At 44.7% G+C, this 14,843-nt stretch overlaps 1 protein-coding gene across 6 annotated transcripts in view; it reads right to left on the bottom strand.

The window, feature by feature from the left end:
- Positions 1–14,843, bottom strand: part of LOC125294496 (tight junction protein ZO-2-like) — an 88,378-nt gene that overhangs the window by 45,511 nt on the left and 28,024 nt on the right. Inside the window, exon 1 of one of the 6 annotated variants that reach the window (XM_048243304.1) lies at positions 9,305–9,442. The exons of the other annotated variants lie outside the window; for them this stretch is intronic. Within the exon in view, the coding sequence (XP_048099261.1) occupies positions 9,305–9,328 (24 nt within the window). The 5' untranslated portion in view covers positions 9,329–9,442. Of the gene's footprint in view, positions 1–9,304; positions 9,443–14,843 lie in introns of those variants that run through there. 6 annotated transcript variants of the gene reach the window in all.

A 14,843-nucleotide genomic window follows, 5' to 3' on the forward strand; every position in this document is an offset into this window, starting at 1 on the left:
CATTCGCGTGCACTTTAAAAAATATTTAAGCGCTATGCCGAGTTCAGCAAAAACCTTCGCCTGGGCTTTTACACACTAACAAAGCTTTTATGGACAGCGGGCCACTGAAAGCTAAAAACACATGCTGTTTGTCACCATTTCTCTCCATCATCTTATCTTTAAAGGGAACGGGACTATCCATTGCCAAAGCTTTGGAAACGGAGCCCTGTTATGGTGGACAGACCACTGGCTGACATAGACTTTTGCCAATCCAGCTGAGCTCAAATCTAAACAAGCCTCGGGGATCAACATGAGTGGGAATTAATCGGGAATAGATCAACTTGAACAGAGATCTGATCCGCCCTGTTGTATGGCATCCGGTTAATTATGGCTGCAACTTTGTGACAGCTGCTGGTTCACGCCTCACAAACACTGGCACCAACACCCAATTGGTCTAGTAAAGTGCACACAACACAATACCAAGGTCAAGGATTATGCACCCAGCTAGCACATATCTTAATTTGTATTAATTTGTATATCGGTTCTGCACAATTGTAAATTGTATATCGGTTCTGCACAATAAGTGTTATAGGTTGAAGAATCATACATATGAATCAATGTAAATAAAATGTTTATGTAAAACTGATATCTTGTGAATACAATATCTTGCATATAATCTGCATGGTGCAACAACTCATCATTTACCCTCTTAACACCCTAAACACACACCACACACACACACAAATAAATAGGACATCTTGCAGGCCAAAGAGGACACCTTTTTGAGGCTGCAAAGACATCTGTTTGGGTCACAACGAGGGAGATGAGGAGAAGATTACCCAAGGATTACGTTCCCATCAAGCTGACAGAGTCAGGAGGGAAGGCAGCCCATGTCCGGGGACAGGACCCTGATTTGCCCCACCACCCCCCCTCTCTGCCCCCAGCTCCTCTTGCAGACGACCTGGCAGACAGCCCTCACAATCACTCCACTTGCCCATTAAGTGAATATGTGACAGGCCTACTCTACACAGGGACAGTCGATGTTGTGTTATTCCGCAAGCTGCAGGCTGGCCCTAGGCTTCTTTTCACCCCTTCTCCTTCTGCCACAGTGCTTTGCTACAAGCAGGAGGAGGATGACACACATACACACACACACTATAGACAGAGGAAAATTAGAGTGGTGTGAGCATTCTCAGCTATTATGGGTAGCCAGGATGAGGTATGGCTCATCATGACAGTCTGATACGTAGCTGCTGTGTCTGAAGCAATGAGTGTATCCTCGGGTGATACTGTGGTGTCTGATGGGCAGCTCCTGAAAAGTTTTTTTTGTCTTTGATGGGTGATGTAGTCTGCATGCAATGGGCTCCAGGCCTCAATCCCCCCCCACCCACCCACCACCCCCACCGGAGCATGTTGTGTAGCAACTGGAGGTGGAGAACGATTGTGGTTTTACCTGGAGGGATGCACCATGTGAAAGAACACAAGGGAGGGCTATTTTTCTCTTGAAATAATGATGAGGATGTAAATTGCCTGCTCTGCTTAGTTTTCAATGACTTGACAAAGGTCAACAATAAATCTGACCTTGGCTTCCAATTACGTGCATATGACTGCTCCTGCAATCTGCTCTTCCTCCTCGGTAAAACTGTTTTAATAAGGGTGTGTGTGTGTGTGTGTGTGTGTGTGTGTGTGTGTGTGTGTGTGTGGTAAAGCGTTCTCTATCTACCTCTCCACAGGAGGCTCACAGTTGGAGACAGGCCCTCCCTCTGCACAGTCAGACTAGATTCTCATCATCATCATGGGGTACATATACTTTAACAACACAATTTTCTCCCACTCACATTTCCTTTCTCTTTACACACACACACACACTCTCTCTCACACACACACACACACACACACACACACACACACACACACACATTCAGGGTGAATGAAGCATAACCCACAAACACTGAAGTGTCACTCTGTGCTAAATTTAGAAGCACCCCACAGCTCTTTCCCACAAACCGTTATGAAACCCCACGCCATGTCTGTTGCTGCCCTTCCGCATCATCTTTGCCTAATTTCACACTCAAAGAAAATATTCCTTTGTGCATTACGCAACTACCCAACACGCATCCAAAACTTCACACTTGAAGGACTTAAGCACCGCGCAGACAGACTGAAGCCCTCGTGCCTATTGCACTGTTTGTTCTTCTTCTTCAGCTCAGTAGAGTCGGGAGCCCGCTGAATACTAACCATCGCCACAAAACAGCGTGACGTCAAGTGGCGAGTCGACATTATTCTTTCATGACCACTCGTGAGAAGAGGAACTCATCGCTCAGTCACAATTACGCTGCCTGCGGAAGAGCTCCCCACGACTGCAGGCCCACTATGTCACCGTGGTCACGGTACGCTGGTGCTCGGCTGCTAAACGCAGGCCTTCAAAACGAGCAGAGCAGAGCGCAGAGATGAGATGAGCTGAGCTGAGAGAGCCAGCGATCGGAGAGAGAGCTGCATTCTGCTGGAGAGCGGCCAGGGACACTCTTGATAGTTTTGTTCAGCCTGGCAGAAGGAATCGGCGTGTGATGAATGCGCCAGCGCCCTTGACGGCCATTTGTTTTAACTGTCAGGACCTGAAGGAACTCGACTGCGACGGATGGTTTAACCACTAAAAATATAGGGAGGGAGAAAGGGCAGGGGAGGGTGTGTGGTAAAAAAAAAAAAGATTTACACAATGGTGTGAGATCGAACAAGACCTTGATTTGTAATGCCTTTAGACCTAGTGGTCTACTTCTAAACAGAGAGTGATGTGGATATTTTATGTCATCACCGTTTTTAACGTGTACACCCTTAATCTAAATAATTGTTGAGTCATTCACAGCCTTTCCATAAGGCCATAGTCTCTTTAGTTTGAAGCCTAAATAGGCTGCATGCCCGCATGACAGAAGCACCAAAGACAAAGTGCCATGTGGGCTTGAGGACCAAGTCACAAGCTGTTGTTTCTCTTCCTTCCATCCTCCTCACGTTTAAAAAATTCAATGGATCTGCCCATGTTCTTATGAATAAAACATCTGTCAGAAGAGAAGAGTTGGTAAAGGGGTTGAAGAAGAAGGGTTATTTTTACACACCTTTTCTGCGTCTTTGGGAGGGGGTATGTCTTCTCCACAACAAAACAACAAAAAAGAAATGTTGTACAGGAATGTGACTCGGACCCTGCAAATTCACCTCAGTGAACCCATGCAGCCGACCGTGCTGATCCATTGTGCGCTCAGGGGAGCGTGAACAGCTGAGGGGCTACAACAGGTGCAGCTATTACAGCTTGCTTAAGGGCGTTGGTTCCTAACACTGTCATTAACAGAGCTTCCACCCCCACCATACTGAATGGGGGATTCTTCACAATGACATTACTATATTACTTTATGAGACAGCAGCTACACTCGCGGTGGGAAGTTTGTCACTGAATGCAATTCATTAGTTCTGATATGATTCATCACCACCTAAAATGTTTGCCGCTACCCCCAGAGAACAGAGTCGATATTCTCTTTTTAGATGTCTGGCTGTGCCGAGACTCATAGGGTAGTTCAAGTTCCATCCCACAATTACCACAGTTTCTGTGCAATCAAACAGCACTGATAGAGATCATGAGGAAATAACTCCTTCACATTGCATTTGCTGATGCACTGTCAGTTTCCTGTGGGATTTCAGTAAGATTTCAGTAAGACTCCGCTGTGCGTTGGGGTTCTGTTCTCCCTGTTGGGACTTATATTCTGATAATTACCGGCGGACAATACATTATCCCGCTTATTATACGGCTACATGCCAAAACGAGAAAAGAAACTTAACACAATGGGTCTTTAAAAATTATTTTGCTACCATTTCGTGTCTTCCGCTGACAAAATAAATAGTTCGCCACACAGATAGACAGTTTCAGGTGTTGCATGGCAACGTATTACTAGCTGACTTTCACTTTCAATGAAATTCCATTGCAATAAGCGAACAGACTTCTTGCGGAGTGATATGAAAGACGTTAATCAGAAGCACAAAACCCATTGTACTTGGAGGGTTGCCATTGACAGCGGTCATTATGTACTTTACCGGTGATTATATAGATTTAACAGACCTTCGAATGTTGGGAAGGTCCATGTGAATAGAACTTTCTGCAGCACTCTGAAGAGCCGTGTAATAAATATGTATATCTCACTGACTCAAAACACACACACACACACACACACACAAATGTGTAAAACCACCATCCAAGGTAACATTCTCAATGAGAGAAAAGATCCATGAGACTGTTGGTGAGGGAAAAACTCCCAGGGCTTTCTGAGTGCACTCTAGATTAAAGTCTGAGCTCTGTGGAGCAAAAGAAAAAAATATTGCTGTGATAATTTCTGACAAATAATCCAATCAGTGACATAATCATGACTTTGGTAGCACTGGGGAAAAGTGAGATGAGTTGTTATAAAACAGACATCTGCCTCCTTACCCGCTGGAACTCTTAATCTCTGGGATCTGGTTAGAGGTCACCGGAGTTTATGCACTGACCTTCCCAAAAGCTCTGACAAAAAAGTTCCACCTTGTTCCAATAATAAATGTACCTGTCCTGTCTGTCTCCCCACCTAGTTCAAACTTTAGACAAAAATTAATTACTTAATTGAGGTAATTGCAGAGAGAGATAAACATGTGAAAAGCGGTACATCCGATCCCTTTCACGCCCACACATTTTCCTAGCATGCAAAGCTGATTAGGCCTACCCAACTAATTAAAATGAGGAAGCATAAACATTAAAAAACAAATCCTGCCAAACAAAAATGTGCAAATGGCCTGTAAATGGACGAAGGAATAAACGGGCTGTCAAAATTCCTAAACAGTGAAGGTCCTGCCTGGCACAGTGCCATCGGCAAGCACTATGATGTTCACCCCTCGCCAGCACAGCATTCTGGGAAATGAATCTTCCCTCCATTACAGCTCAGGGCGTTGGTGCTCTGGGCAACTGTATGTGTTGTGTGTACCAAGAACAAGCACTGACTCACAGTGGCAGTATGAGTCAACGATGCCCAAGCCTTGCCTGACACTTATTGTAAACACATGAGAGCCACTGACTATCATTTGCTCCAAGTGCTTGATAAATACTGACAGTGTTCTGATTGAATTTACTGAGGTTCTTTTATGTGAAGATGGTAAAACCTACAGCTTCTCTGTGCCTCTGAAAATGAAGGCAGTTTTTACCTCTCATATTTGTCCCCTGCATTTACAAACTCCCACAAGTTGTAACAGCAAGTGACACAGTTCTACAAATGTCCATCACAAGGGCTTGTGGGATGCCGTGATGAGATCGGGGCTTGTCATAGTGTTCGAGGTTAAGGCCGCTCGACTCCTGAGGAATGGCCTTTAACTCTCCCCTGCCTCCACCACCGCTGACTGAGCGAGCGACTCACGGTCAGCGAAGGCGGAGCTGTCACACTGGGCCTGACAGGTATCAAGTGCTCATCTCGAGTGAAGAGCAGGATGAGGAGGAGGAGGAGACGGTTCCAGTGTCGGGGCCGTCAGGGCGACGGGACAGATCTGCTGAGCAAATACTGAAAGGGGGAAGTGGATGCGAGATGCGTCACTGGATAAACGCTCGCCTATCGATTCAGATTACTGGCACAACGCCGCCAGAGTGCACCGACTGAACACACAATTGGCGCTAGCCGTGGCACACAGAATACCCCCTGCCAACAGGGCCAGGCAAACAGAGCTTGACTACCACAAACTGCATTCTTTTCCAGCTACTCCATTACTAATAATACTTCTACTACTGCTGTCGTTGCTACCAGTGTATCATTATCAAAGAGATGACTCTTACTAAGCAAGAATGTCGGACTAGCAGTCAAGTGATCTCATGTACAGTAAATGATAGCATAGACAGGTTTCTGGCACTAAATGTTGAAACGCAATACAGACACTCCTACACAGAATCTGGAAATAGTGCAGCCACAACAGCCGATAATTACACGCTGCTTCTGCTGAAATAGCACGCGTCTCCGTTGGACAGAAAAGCATGCCGTCAGGCTCTCCGAGAAGAACCTTTAGTCCGTTTCACAGGAAATTGCTCCCTCTGAGGACCCATCCCAGCGTCTCAAGGGACTTAGCCACACATAATTAACCCTGAGTGGCCCTAGGTGACCTCCGTAGTTTGTCCAGGCGTACTGTGGGGGCGTGCAGCACTCAAACTGACAGGAAGCAGGGTCACACTCACACACTCCATGCTTTTCTTCACTGAGGATTCTCAGTGCTGGCTGAGTTGACAAATAAATCTGACCCCACAATGTTAGCATTAAGGATTTTCTAGTGGTATTTCATTCAGTTATTTTTCTGTATATATTTTATTCCATTAACAAATATACTTATATCAAAACACAGGACCCAAGGCCTTGTCACCTAGAGCTAGCACACGTCGTGAAAGGAAAAAAATGCAACAGGAAGAGCCTTTTAGCAGATCCCAGCCAAAAAGAGAGGGCCCATCTGCTTGAGACTGTTCCAGGAAGAGAACGGGAAATGGGGGACAGGAAAGAACAGACTACACTTCTAGAGAGAAGACTTCCAGAGAGACGATGTGGTCTTCATCTGTGAAAGGGACCAATTGTACGGGGTCGTTAAAAAAGGAAGAAGGTTTAAAACTCCCTTTGGACCATGTGGTTTTAGAAAATAATATGACCATTCTGGATATTGCAAATTCCACCTCTCCCGTAAAATATTTTCATTTTATTTAATAACACAACTTGGTCTGGAAAGGAATATATAGCCGAATATATTCTATTACAATATGGTAAACATCACAAAAATGCTGAGAATGTCCTGTTGTTTCCACTCTACAGTGTAGGGGAGAGATGAGGCCTCACATCAAAGAAAGGGAGGGCAGGAGTGGGGGGATGATTTTTGGAGTGGGGTGTGGGGGGCATGGGGGGACTGACCAAGGCGCCACGTCCGTCTCATGAGTCTCCAGCCCTCAGAGAATTACTGCTGGACTTCTTGCTGTCACAGTCGATATTTCATCAACATATATTACACACACATACTCCCAATCACTCCATCCCCAAGAGCTGATTGTGGCAACTCTGTCAGGCAGGAGAATGTAACAGGCTCAAGAGTGACATCCAGGACACCACAGAGACGCAGGCAGGCAGGCGTCACTCTACAGCCAAACAAGACCAACCGCAGCTGGCCAGGCAGCCATTATCAACCAGCCGCACCTGTTATAGGTGTGAACAGCACGCTGAGGGCTTGGAACAAGACGTGTGCGCCAAGCTGCCAAAGAAGCGAATTTACTAAGAAAGGAAGTGGAGGAGGAAGTGGCTATATTGTCACTCTTCATCAACACTTTATCACATCATCTGTAACCATTACCCCGACAATATAAGGTTAAAAATAGGAATTTAAGCATAGGTTTTTAGAGAATACGGATATGTAAGTGTTAAGTGTCCTGCATTCATATCGCATGTTGTGTTGGGGCATCAATGAGTAGTGAGCATTTTAGTTGGGATACATGATGATGATAGTGAAAGCAGAGCTGCACGTGGGATGTGTGTTTCAGGGCGTGGCGTTATTTTTAGGCCATTCCAGAGCAGTTGGGGCTTGCAGTCGGGGGCTGGGGTTTCGCCGGCCCGATCAAATTGCTTACGTGCGACCAGTCGTGATATACATGGGATGGGAGTTCCCTACTGACCCTGACATATCGATATGCCAAACCCATGCCCTGCTGGTCTGCCCCCCCACACACACACACACCACCACCACCACCTCTCCCACCCTTGCTTATAGCATGCACGGTGAGCTGGCTGGCCTAGCTCGTGAACCCTCTTTCCACACTTGCAAACACACAGAGCTCTCTCTGTGCTCTCTCTCTCTCTCTCTCTCGCTCTTTACATTAGACAAGACATTAGGGGACACACAATGCCATTGAAGTGAGGCATCGCGCATTGTGAGTGCGTCACTGCCATTAGCATTTTTCACACCATCATTCGTGTGAATGAGAGTTTAAGGGGCCAGTGGAGAATAGAGATTAAGAAGAAAAAACACACACACACACACACACACACATGAATGTAGAGGCCATTTCCCATGAAACAGGCGATAGGCACATTCTTCACCGAGAGGCATGTGGGAGCTCATCATGTGAACATGTCTCACACTAAGGGCATGGCCACGGCAGACAGGAACATCATTGGTTGCTTACACAGTGCAAGTCGTCCACAGTATTCTGAGAAATAGGTCATGCTTTCACTTCTAGACAAAAGCCACTAAAAACAATGGCTAACAAGGCCTAAAGATAAGAATATATATCAATGAAAAGTCCACAGTCTGTCTTTCTGAGAAAAAAAGCTATGAATGTTTAATATATGTGTGTGAACATTGAAAGTATTAATAGCTAACCTGCTTTCACAACCCCATTCCACTTATCAAGTCACTTAAAACAGTGTTGACATGTTCCTTTCTTTAGAAAAGAGGGGGGTAAGTGTATATGTGTGTGTGTGTGTGTCTGCGCGCTTGTGAGTTGTGAGGTGTCATTTATGAAACAAAAAGATCATGACACACACACACTGTTAAAAAAGTACACTTTTTCATCACTCTTTTCATCACTCTAAACAACATTCAGAATATAACTGCTTTTATCTTCTGTCCTATGCCCCCAGTACATTCCTCAAGGCATCAAAATCCTTCTAGGAATCAGATCAAAGCTCCCACTGCCACACTTAAAGAGACAGAACGCATGCAGACCAGTGGTAAAAAAAGAACAGCATTCCAGTGGCCAGGGCAGTGCAGCACAGGGGGAGGTTATGCTTGCTTCATACACACTCACGGTTTACACTTTTGTTTCTTATGTTTCTTTTTCTCACGGATAATGAGGTCAGAGGGTATGCTTGACCTATCCGCAGTGACGTCTCTCGGGGAAAACTAAACAAGATGTCCCCAACGTGGCCCTGTCAGCTCGCGCTTTAGCCTTCCAACTTGTCTCTAGTACCGAGGTAGTAATGGACTCTGTGTGTTGAAACACAAAAAAATCACAAGGTGGTGAAAAAACTGTCTATTTACTTAACTTTACCCACAGGTCTTCACAAGACTAAGTCAAGGTCAAACACTCTACTCATGGCTGGCCAACTACCAGTGCTTCAAACTCCCACAGGTGAGGCGGTGCTTTTTTCCCGGTCAAAAGCTTGGAGCAAAGAAAAAGGCATTCCCTAACAGCACGCCACCATGTGATTCTAAAGACAAGAGGCCAAGGGCTTCAGTGGGAATCCTCTACTATTGATCTCTTCTTATCACTCTCGCTGCCGAGTAATGACCCGCGCTGGGGGCTTACCTGTCTGCGGAAGCGGACGGCCATGCCGAGGCTGAGCCTCCCGTGCTGGGATCAGCTGTTTACACAGGCCACATGTAAATAAGCGCTTGGTCAACGTGCACCAGTGCACAATATTTCTCTCGAGATCAGCATTCTTGACGCATGAAAATGGAGATGAAAGCGATCTCTCTCTGGTATTATTTGCTCGATCAAAAGCACGGCAGACAAAGAGAGTAAGAGATAGAGAGAGAGAGAGAGAGAGAGAGAGAGAGCGAGGGAGAGGAGGTGAAACCTAAATAGACTGACTGGTGCTGGAGATCACATCTACACCTGCATTTCTCCCACAATGCTTTGCATTGTGATAGAATACAGCAGCCGCAGGGGGAGGAGGCCGTCCCACAGTGCTCTGTGGCCTTCGGCCGGCCAATCAGGCCTCTTCCCACCTGAGGGCTGAAAGGTAATATGCAAGACACCGGAGCCTCTCTCTCTCTATCTCTCTCTCCCTACCTCTCTCTGACAGAGAACGTAATACACATCCACAACAGGAGGCCACTCTCACCCAGCCTCCCAAATATATGCACTGAATATTGAACATGGCTAAATGCAAGTCGCTGCACGGTGGGAAGCGCTCATCCAAAACAGACTGTCTTCAAAGAGTTGAAAAGTGACCCAGGGAGATTTGGGCGAATTAATAAATAACGGGAACGGATCAAAACACAGAAGGAGCCCAATTTGTGCACAATTTGAGTCTCCTGTGAGAATGCAGACTCAATTGGCCAGGGAGAAAACAAAAACAAAGAGTTCTCAAATCAAGCGTGTATTTTATGCATCTCTATGCATAGTACTTGGCATGAGGCTGTCCTAAAGTCAGAAAACCTTGCATTTAAGTGCATTAACAAATTCCCTATGCTTACTTTAAGCCACAGGATGTGAAAAAGATGATACACAGTAGCATGTTATCTGTGGTAGCCATTACCCATGACCAGAGGCTACTTCAAGAGACAGGAGGAAAGGCCTCTGGTGCATCTGACAAGGTTGTCATCCACATTCTCATGTCTTTCCTGGTACTCTTCCTAGGGCTTAATTCCCAGGCTCATTAGTCCATAATCTACCATCTCTATTTAAACAGTCAGTTTCCCACTGTGGGCTATCAGCCTTCTGAACTTCAAAGGTAAATACATCACAGCATATTTTTCTTCTTCTTCTTCTTCTTTAGGAGTCAAACAAGGAAAATAATTTGCCCGTTTGCAAGTTGCTATTTTTGCGCTTCTGCCAGTTCACGTCTGTACTTTCTGAGGAGATGGTTATTAATAGGCTGCATTATACTGTCTGCGCTCTCTCTCCCTTGTTCACACACATGCACACACGCACACACACACACACACACAGACTGACACACACAGACAAACACACACACTGGCACTTAAAGCCCTCTAGAGCCACTCCTTCCTAGACCACTCAATGCCACGGCTGCATTGTTGAGACCCACTGTCTTGTTTGTGTGTTTTTTTTTAGTTTGGTTTTGTATGAGTAAACAATGCATGCCTTTGACTGGTGCTGTCTCGGGGTATGCTGGGGCATAAACAATTCTTTCATTCCCCCCATCCCAGAGCTCCCCCCCTAGCCTGGGTCACTCTGTCGCCACACTCATTCAAAGCTCTGACGTGATGGCACACAGACAGAGACTAATTGGCAAGCAGCTCGCCTTATTCAAATGCCTGGCATTCCATTAGCATTGTGGGTTTTAGGGCAAACTTTGACAGTGTGTACATGTGTGAGAGAGGAGGGATCTACTGGCATGCAAAGTGGTCAGAAGGGTACATAAACAGAGAGAGAGAGAGAGAGAGAGAGGGATGAAGATAAGACAGAGGAGAGAAAGAGAGCAAGATGTTTTGGCCAATTTAAAAAATAATGACTCACAACCGCCTACTCCATCATACTGGATCCAGTGACATTTTCAGGAGCCCATTTTCCTGACATTGTTAACATATTTATCTTTGCCTCTATCTGGACTCCAGCTGCAGGGGAACTTGCACCAGCATGATCAACAAATTCCATCTAGCTGAGGCTCAAAATGCTCTCTGAGTAGGGGAGACATTTGCTTTGATCAGAGCGAGGAGCTGAATCTCCAAATGTCCTCTTAAACCACTGACCACTCCCCAAGTGGTCTATCAGCCGGGGCATCAACTGTTTGGGATCCGTCTATTGTTCAGACAGACCTTCACAGGAAGCTCCTCACTGATTTTGCATGAGTAAATGCAATGTGCAACTGGGTGATCCTTTGACCTTCCAATGACAGAAAACAAACAAGAAACATTAATAATCAAAGAGCTATGTGTTATTCTCTTCACATAACTTGTACTACAGTACTCAAAGAAATGGTAAGCCTTTGGGTTTGGGTTAAGCAGTATGCTACTGCCATAATTTGTTATGAGATTACAATCCACTGATAATGAAATTGATTCCCAAGGGAAATTAGAACTTATACAAAGGCTTCACTTTGATGAAACTTTTTTCCCCATTCTGCTGTGCAATTTGGACTGCAAATAAATATTGCCCTCCATTTTCAAAATAACACCAATTTAATGAAACACAATTACGAAGCATCACACCAATATTTGAGACCAATAGCCTGAAACTAATAATGTTTTCTCACTGAACTGCCAGATGCTAAAAATATCCATATCACAATTACATGATGCTTGCTACAGCAAAACAGCATGTTTTAAATGCTTGTTCAGACAGCCTTTATGTCAGCCTTTGTCTCATGTTATGTATGAGTTTATGTCAACATTTGACTGAGCTCATGAGAGCAGTCTTTTAAAAGCAGCAATGTAAGGACATGATAACCTGGACATGGAGTTCCTCAGATATGCTGTTCTTCTTATAGAGTCCCAGCACTCGGTGCACTCTGACGTGACAACACTGTGAACTCAGAGTGGGTGTGGGCACGAAAGCAAGCGTAGCAGCGAAGGAAGTTATCTGTAAACGTTCCCCATCCTGAAGTTTGCCAGATAAGACTTTTTTTTTTTTTATTATTACTCCTAACCCAGGAAGGAAAAAACAACCTTCGTCATCATGTGATTGAACTGTTGGAACTGACATGTAGGCAAATCTGTGCTGTTTACAGTTAGGCCTTCTTTCAGCCTATTTTAAGCTCCGAGATTTTTTTTAAAAACCACCAAAACATGTCCACGTAAAAAAAGAGAGATAAAAAGCAGGCAAAACCAACAGTAATTACCAATTCCCTTTAATAATAAAAAAAACCCGAACTCTCCCGGCAAAGATTGCACTCTGCCGTACGAGTAAACTAAATGATCTGGTGTCTGGTGCTCTAAAGAGAGCAGACCCATGCTCAGGAAGCAAGTGTCCCCTGGCATGAAAGTTAGGATACAAAAATAGACAAAGGTCTCACTGGCAGGATACTGGAAAAAAACGACAAATACATGGAATTACAGATGAAGTGAAGAGCCCTCGTTCTCTGTGCAGGAAGAGAGGTTTAATATGGGAAGTTAACTAGAAAAAAAGTTCTGTTCAAACTCCAAATGAAGTATCAGGATTAGAGGTAATTTTATCCCCATATAACATTGTTTCTATATGCAAATATATGCATATGAAAACACAATAAAAACATCTTAATAGTGGGATTTAAATTAGGTTCATGAAAATGACACACAGTCTGTTAAAGCACCTCCAAGTTTTCATAACAATCACATCACTGTAAGTTTAACAACAAAACATTTTGTGATGGCTGTCACAATCCTGGGAAGAACCTATGTAATTACATGTAACAGGACAATAACAACTGTTCCTTCTTTTAAGAGGGAGGAGGTACAGTTGACAAGCAGTAGTGCATGGAGCCAAGGACAACTTCTGCTATAAACACACACACACACACCAGCCCTTTCAGATTCAGTGGCACGTAAAGTGACAACTGACTCAATCCATTAGAGAGGAACTAATATGAGGGTTCAAAGAGGAATGTGTAAAGGGAAGTGGCATGACTCTCTATTGTCACAACTGGAAGTGCACAATCCATCTGAGGCGATGTAAAGGGAGTCTTTTTTTCTGTACTGACAGTATTAACACAGCTATTACAGGGAGTGCTAAATATAATAATCGCACAGTGTCACTGGGTCATCAGCATACCAAGACAGGCAGCAACAAAAGAGGATATAATAGAGATGCAGAATGATTATTGTGATGCTAGGGCAGATGATTGCTGCTAATCAGTATTATCAGTCTGATATCCTCTTGTAACACCCTGTGCCCCAAAACATTTTGGCAAAGGCAATCCATCTAAGAGGATGGACACTGGTCTGCTTATTGTTCTGGTTGAGGTTGCCAACTGTTTGGCGACCGCCAACACCACACACAGAAACAAAGAAATCATAGAAGAAACAGAGTTAAGCCTCCACAGTCAAAAGAGTGGCCGGATTATGTCCAGAACTCGTAGTTAAGGCGGGAAAGCAAAGCCATTCTGGGGCCACAGAGAGATTATGACTGCCTCTGGGTGTGCAGCCCTTGGTCAGCCAGACAAACCCTACCCCCAAACCTTCTGGCTACCCACACACAACCCACCATCCCTGCTAGGGCATACGCGGCACAGCAGTAGGCCTAGTCATGCTGAATCCAGTCACTGTTGCAAGTTCACAAATCACCACCCCTCTACACACACACACACACACACACACACACACACGCACACGCACACCCACACACACAGACACAAACACACCATACTTACAGGCATGCAACAATGTAGATGCCATTATTAAATCATATTAGCCAAATAATATGTTTCCCTTCTAGGTCACATCAGTCATGTGGCTACCATTCAGTTTACATGCCCTCTTCAACCAATGCATTTAATCTACAACTTTGTATTCAGGGAATGAGGAGGATAAGCTAGCTGCAATTTAAAGTGGCTACACATGTACTTTAGAGACGACTTTAAAGGGATAGATAGGCCTACATTTGCGAATGACCGTTGAGGCGACTCAAAGCGGTCAAGGAGATCCCTTCAAAGTCAAGGAGACCCGCCTAACCCAAGCTTTGTATCAGCTCCAATGCACCTCTAAATAATCTGGGTTTCTAAACTGCCCCCACGCTGAGTCAAACCAGACAGGTCATATTGAGCAAAATGACAGCCCTCGGGCTGTGTACCGTACTACACACGCACTTCTGGGGGTGCCTGTGGAGTGTCCAAAGGTTCTACCAAATACAATACAAATCTGACAACCCCAAAACCTGACGGAAGAGAGAACATTCGTGGCTCCAATTTAAATCACCCCTAAACCATGAGAAAATCCTAATAGCCAAACAAATGTCCAGCCAAAAACACTATAGCCTGTAAAGTGTACTACAGCACAGGGTGTTTAATAATAATAAAAAGTTGCAGCTATGTCGCATTTGATTATTACAAGGCTTAAATATTAACAGTGCAGCCTGCCCCCTTTCCTTTCATAACTAGAGAGATCTATGTGTAAATTCAAGAAATGTCAGACCAAAATGCCTATTGTACATCAGATTGAACAATTTTATAATCTATGGTGGGAGG

Source organism: Alosa alosa, chromosome 5 (assembly GCF_017589495.1).
Source record: "Alosa alosa isolate M-15738 ecotype Scorff River chromosome 5, AALO_Geno_1.1, whole genome shotgun sequence".
In the NCBI taxonomy this organism is placed as follows: Eukaryota; Metazoa; Chordata; class Actinopteri; order Clupeiformes; family Clupeidae; genus Alosa; species Alosa alosa.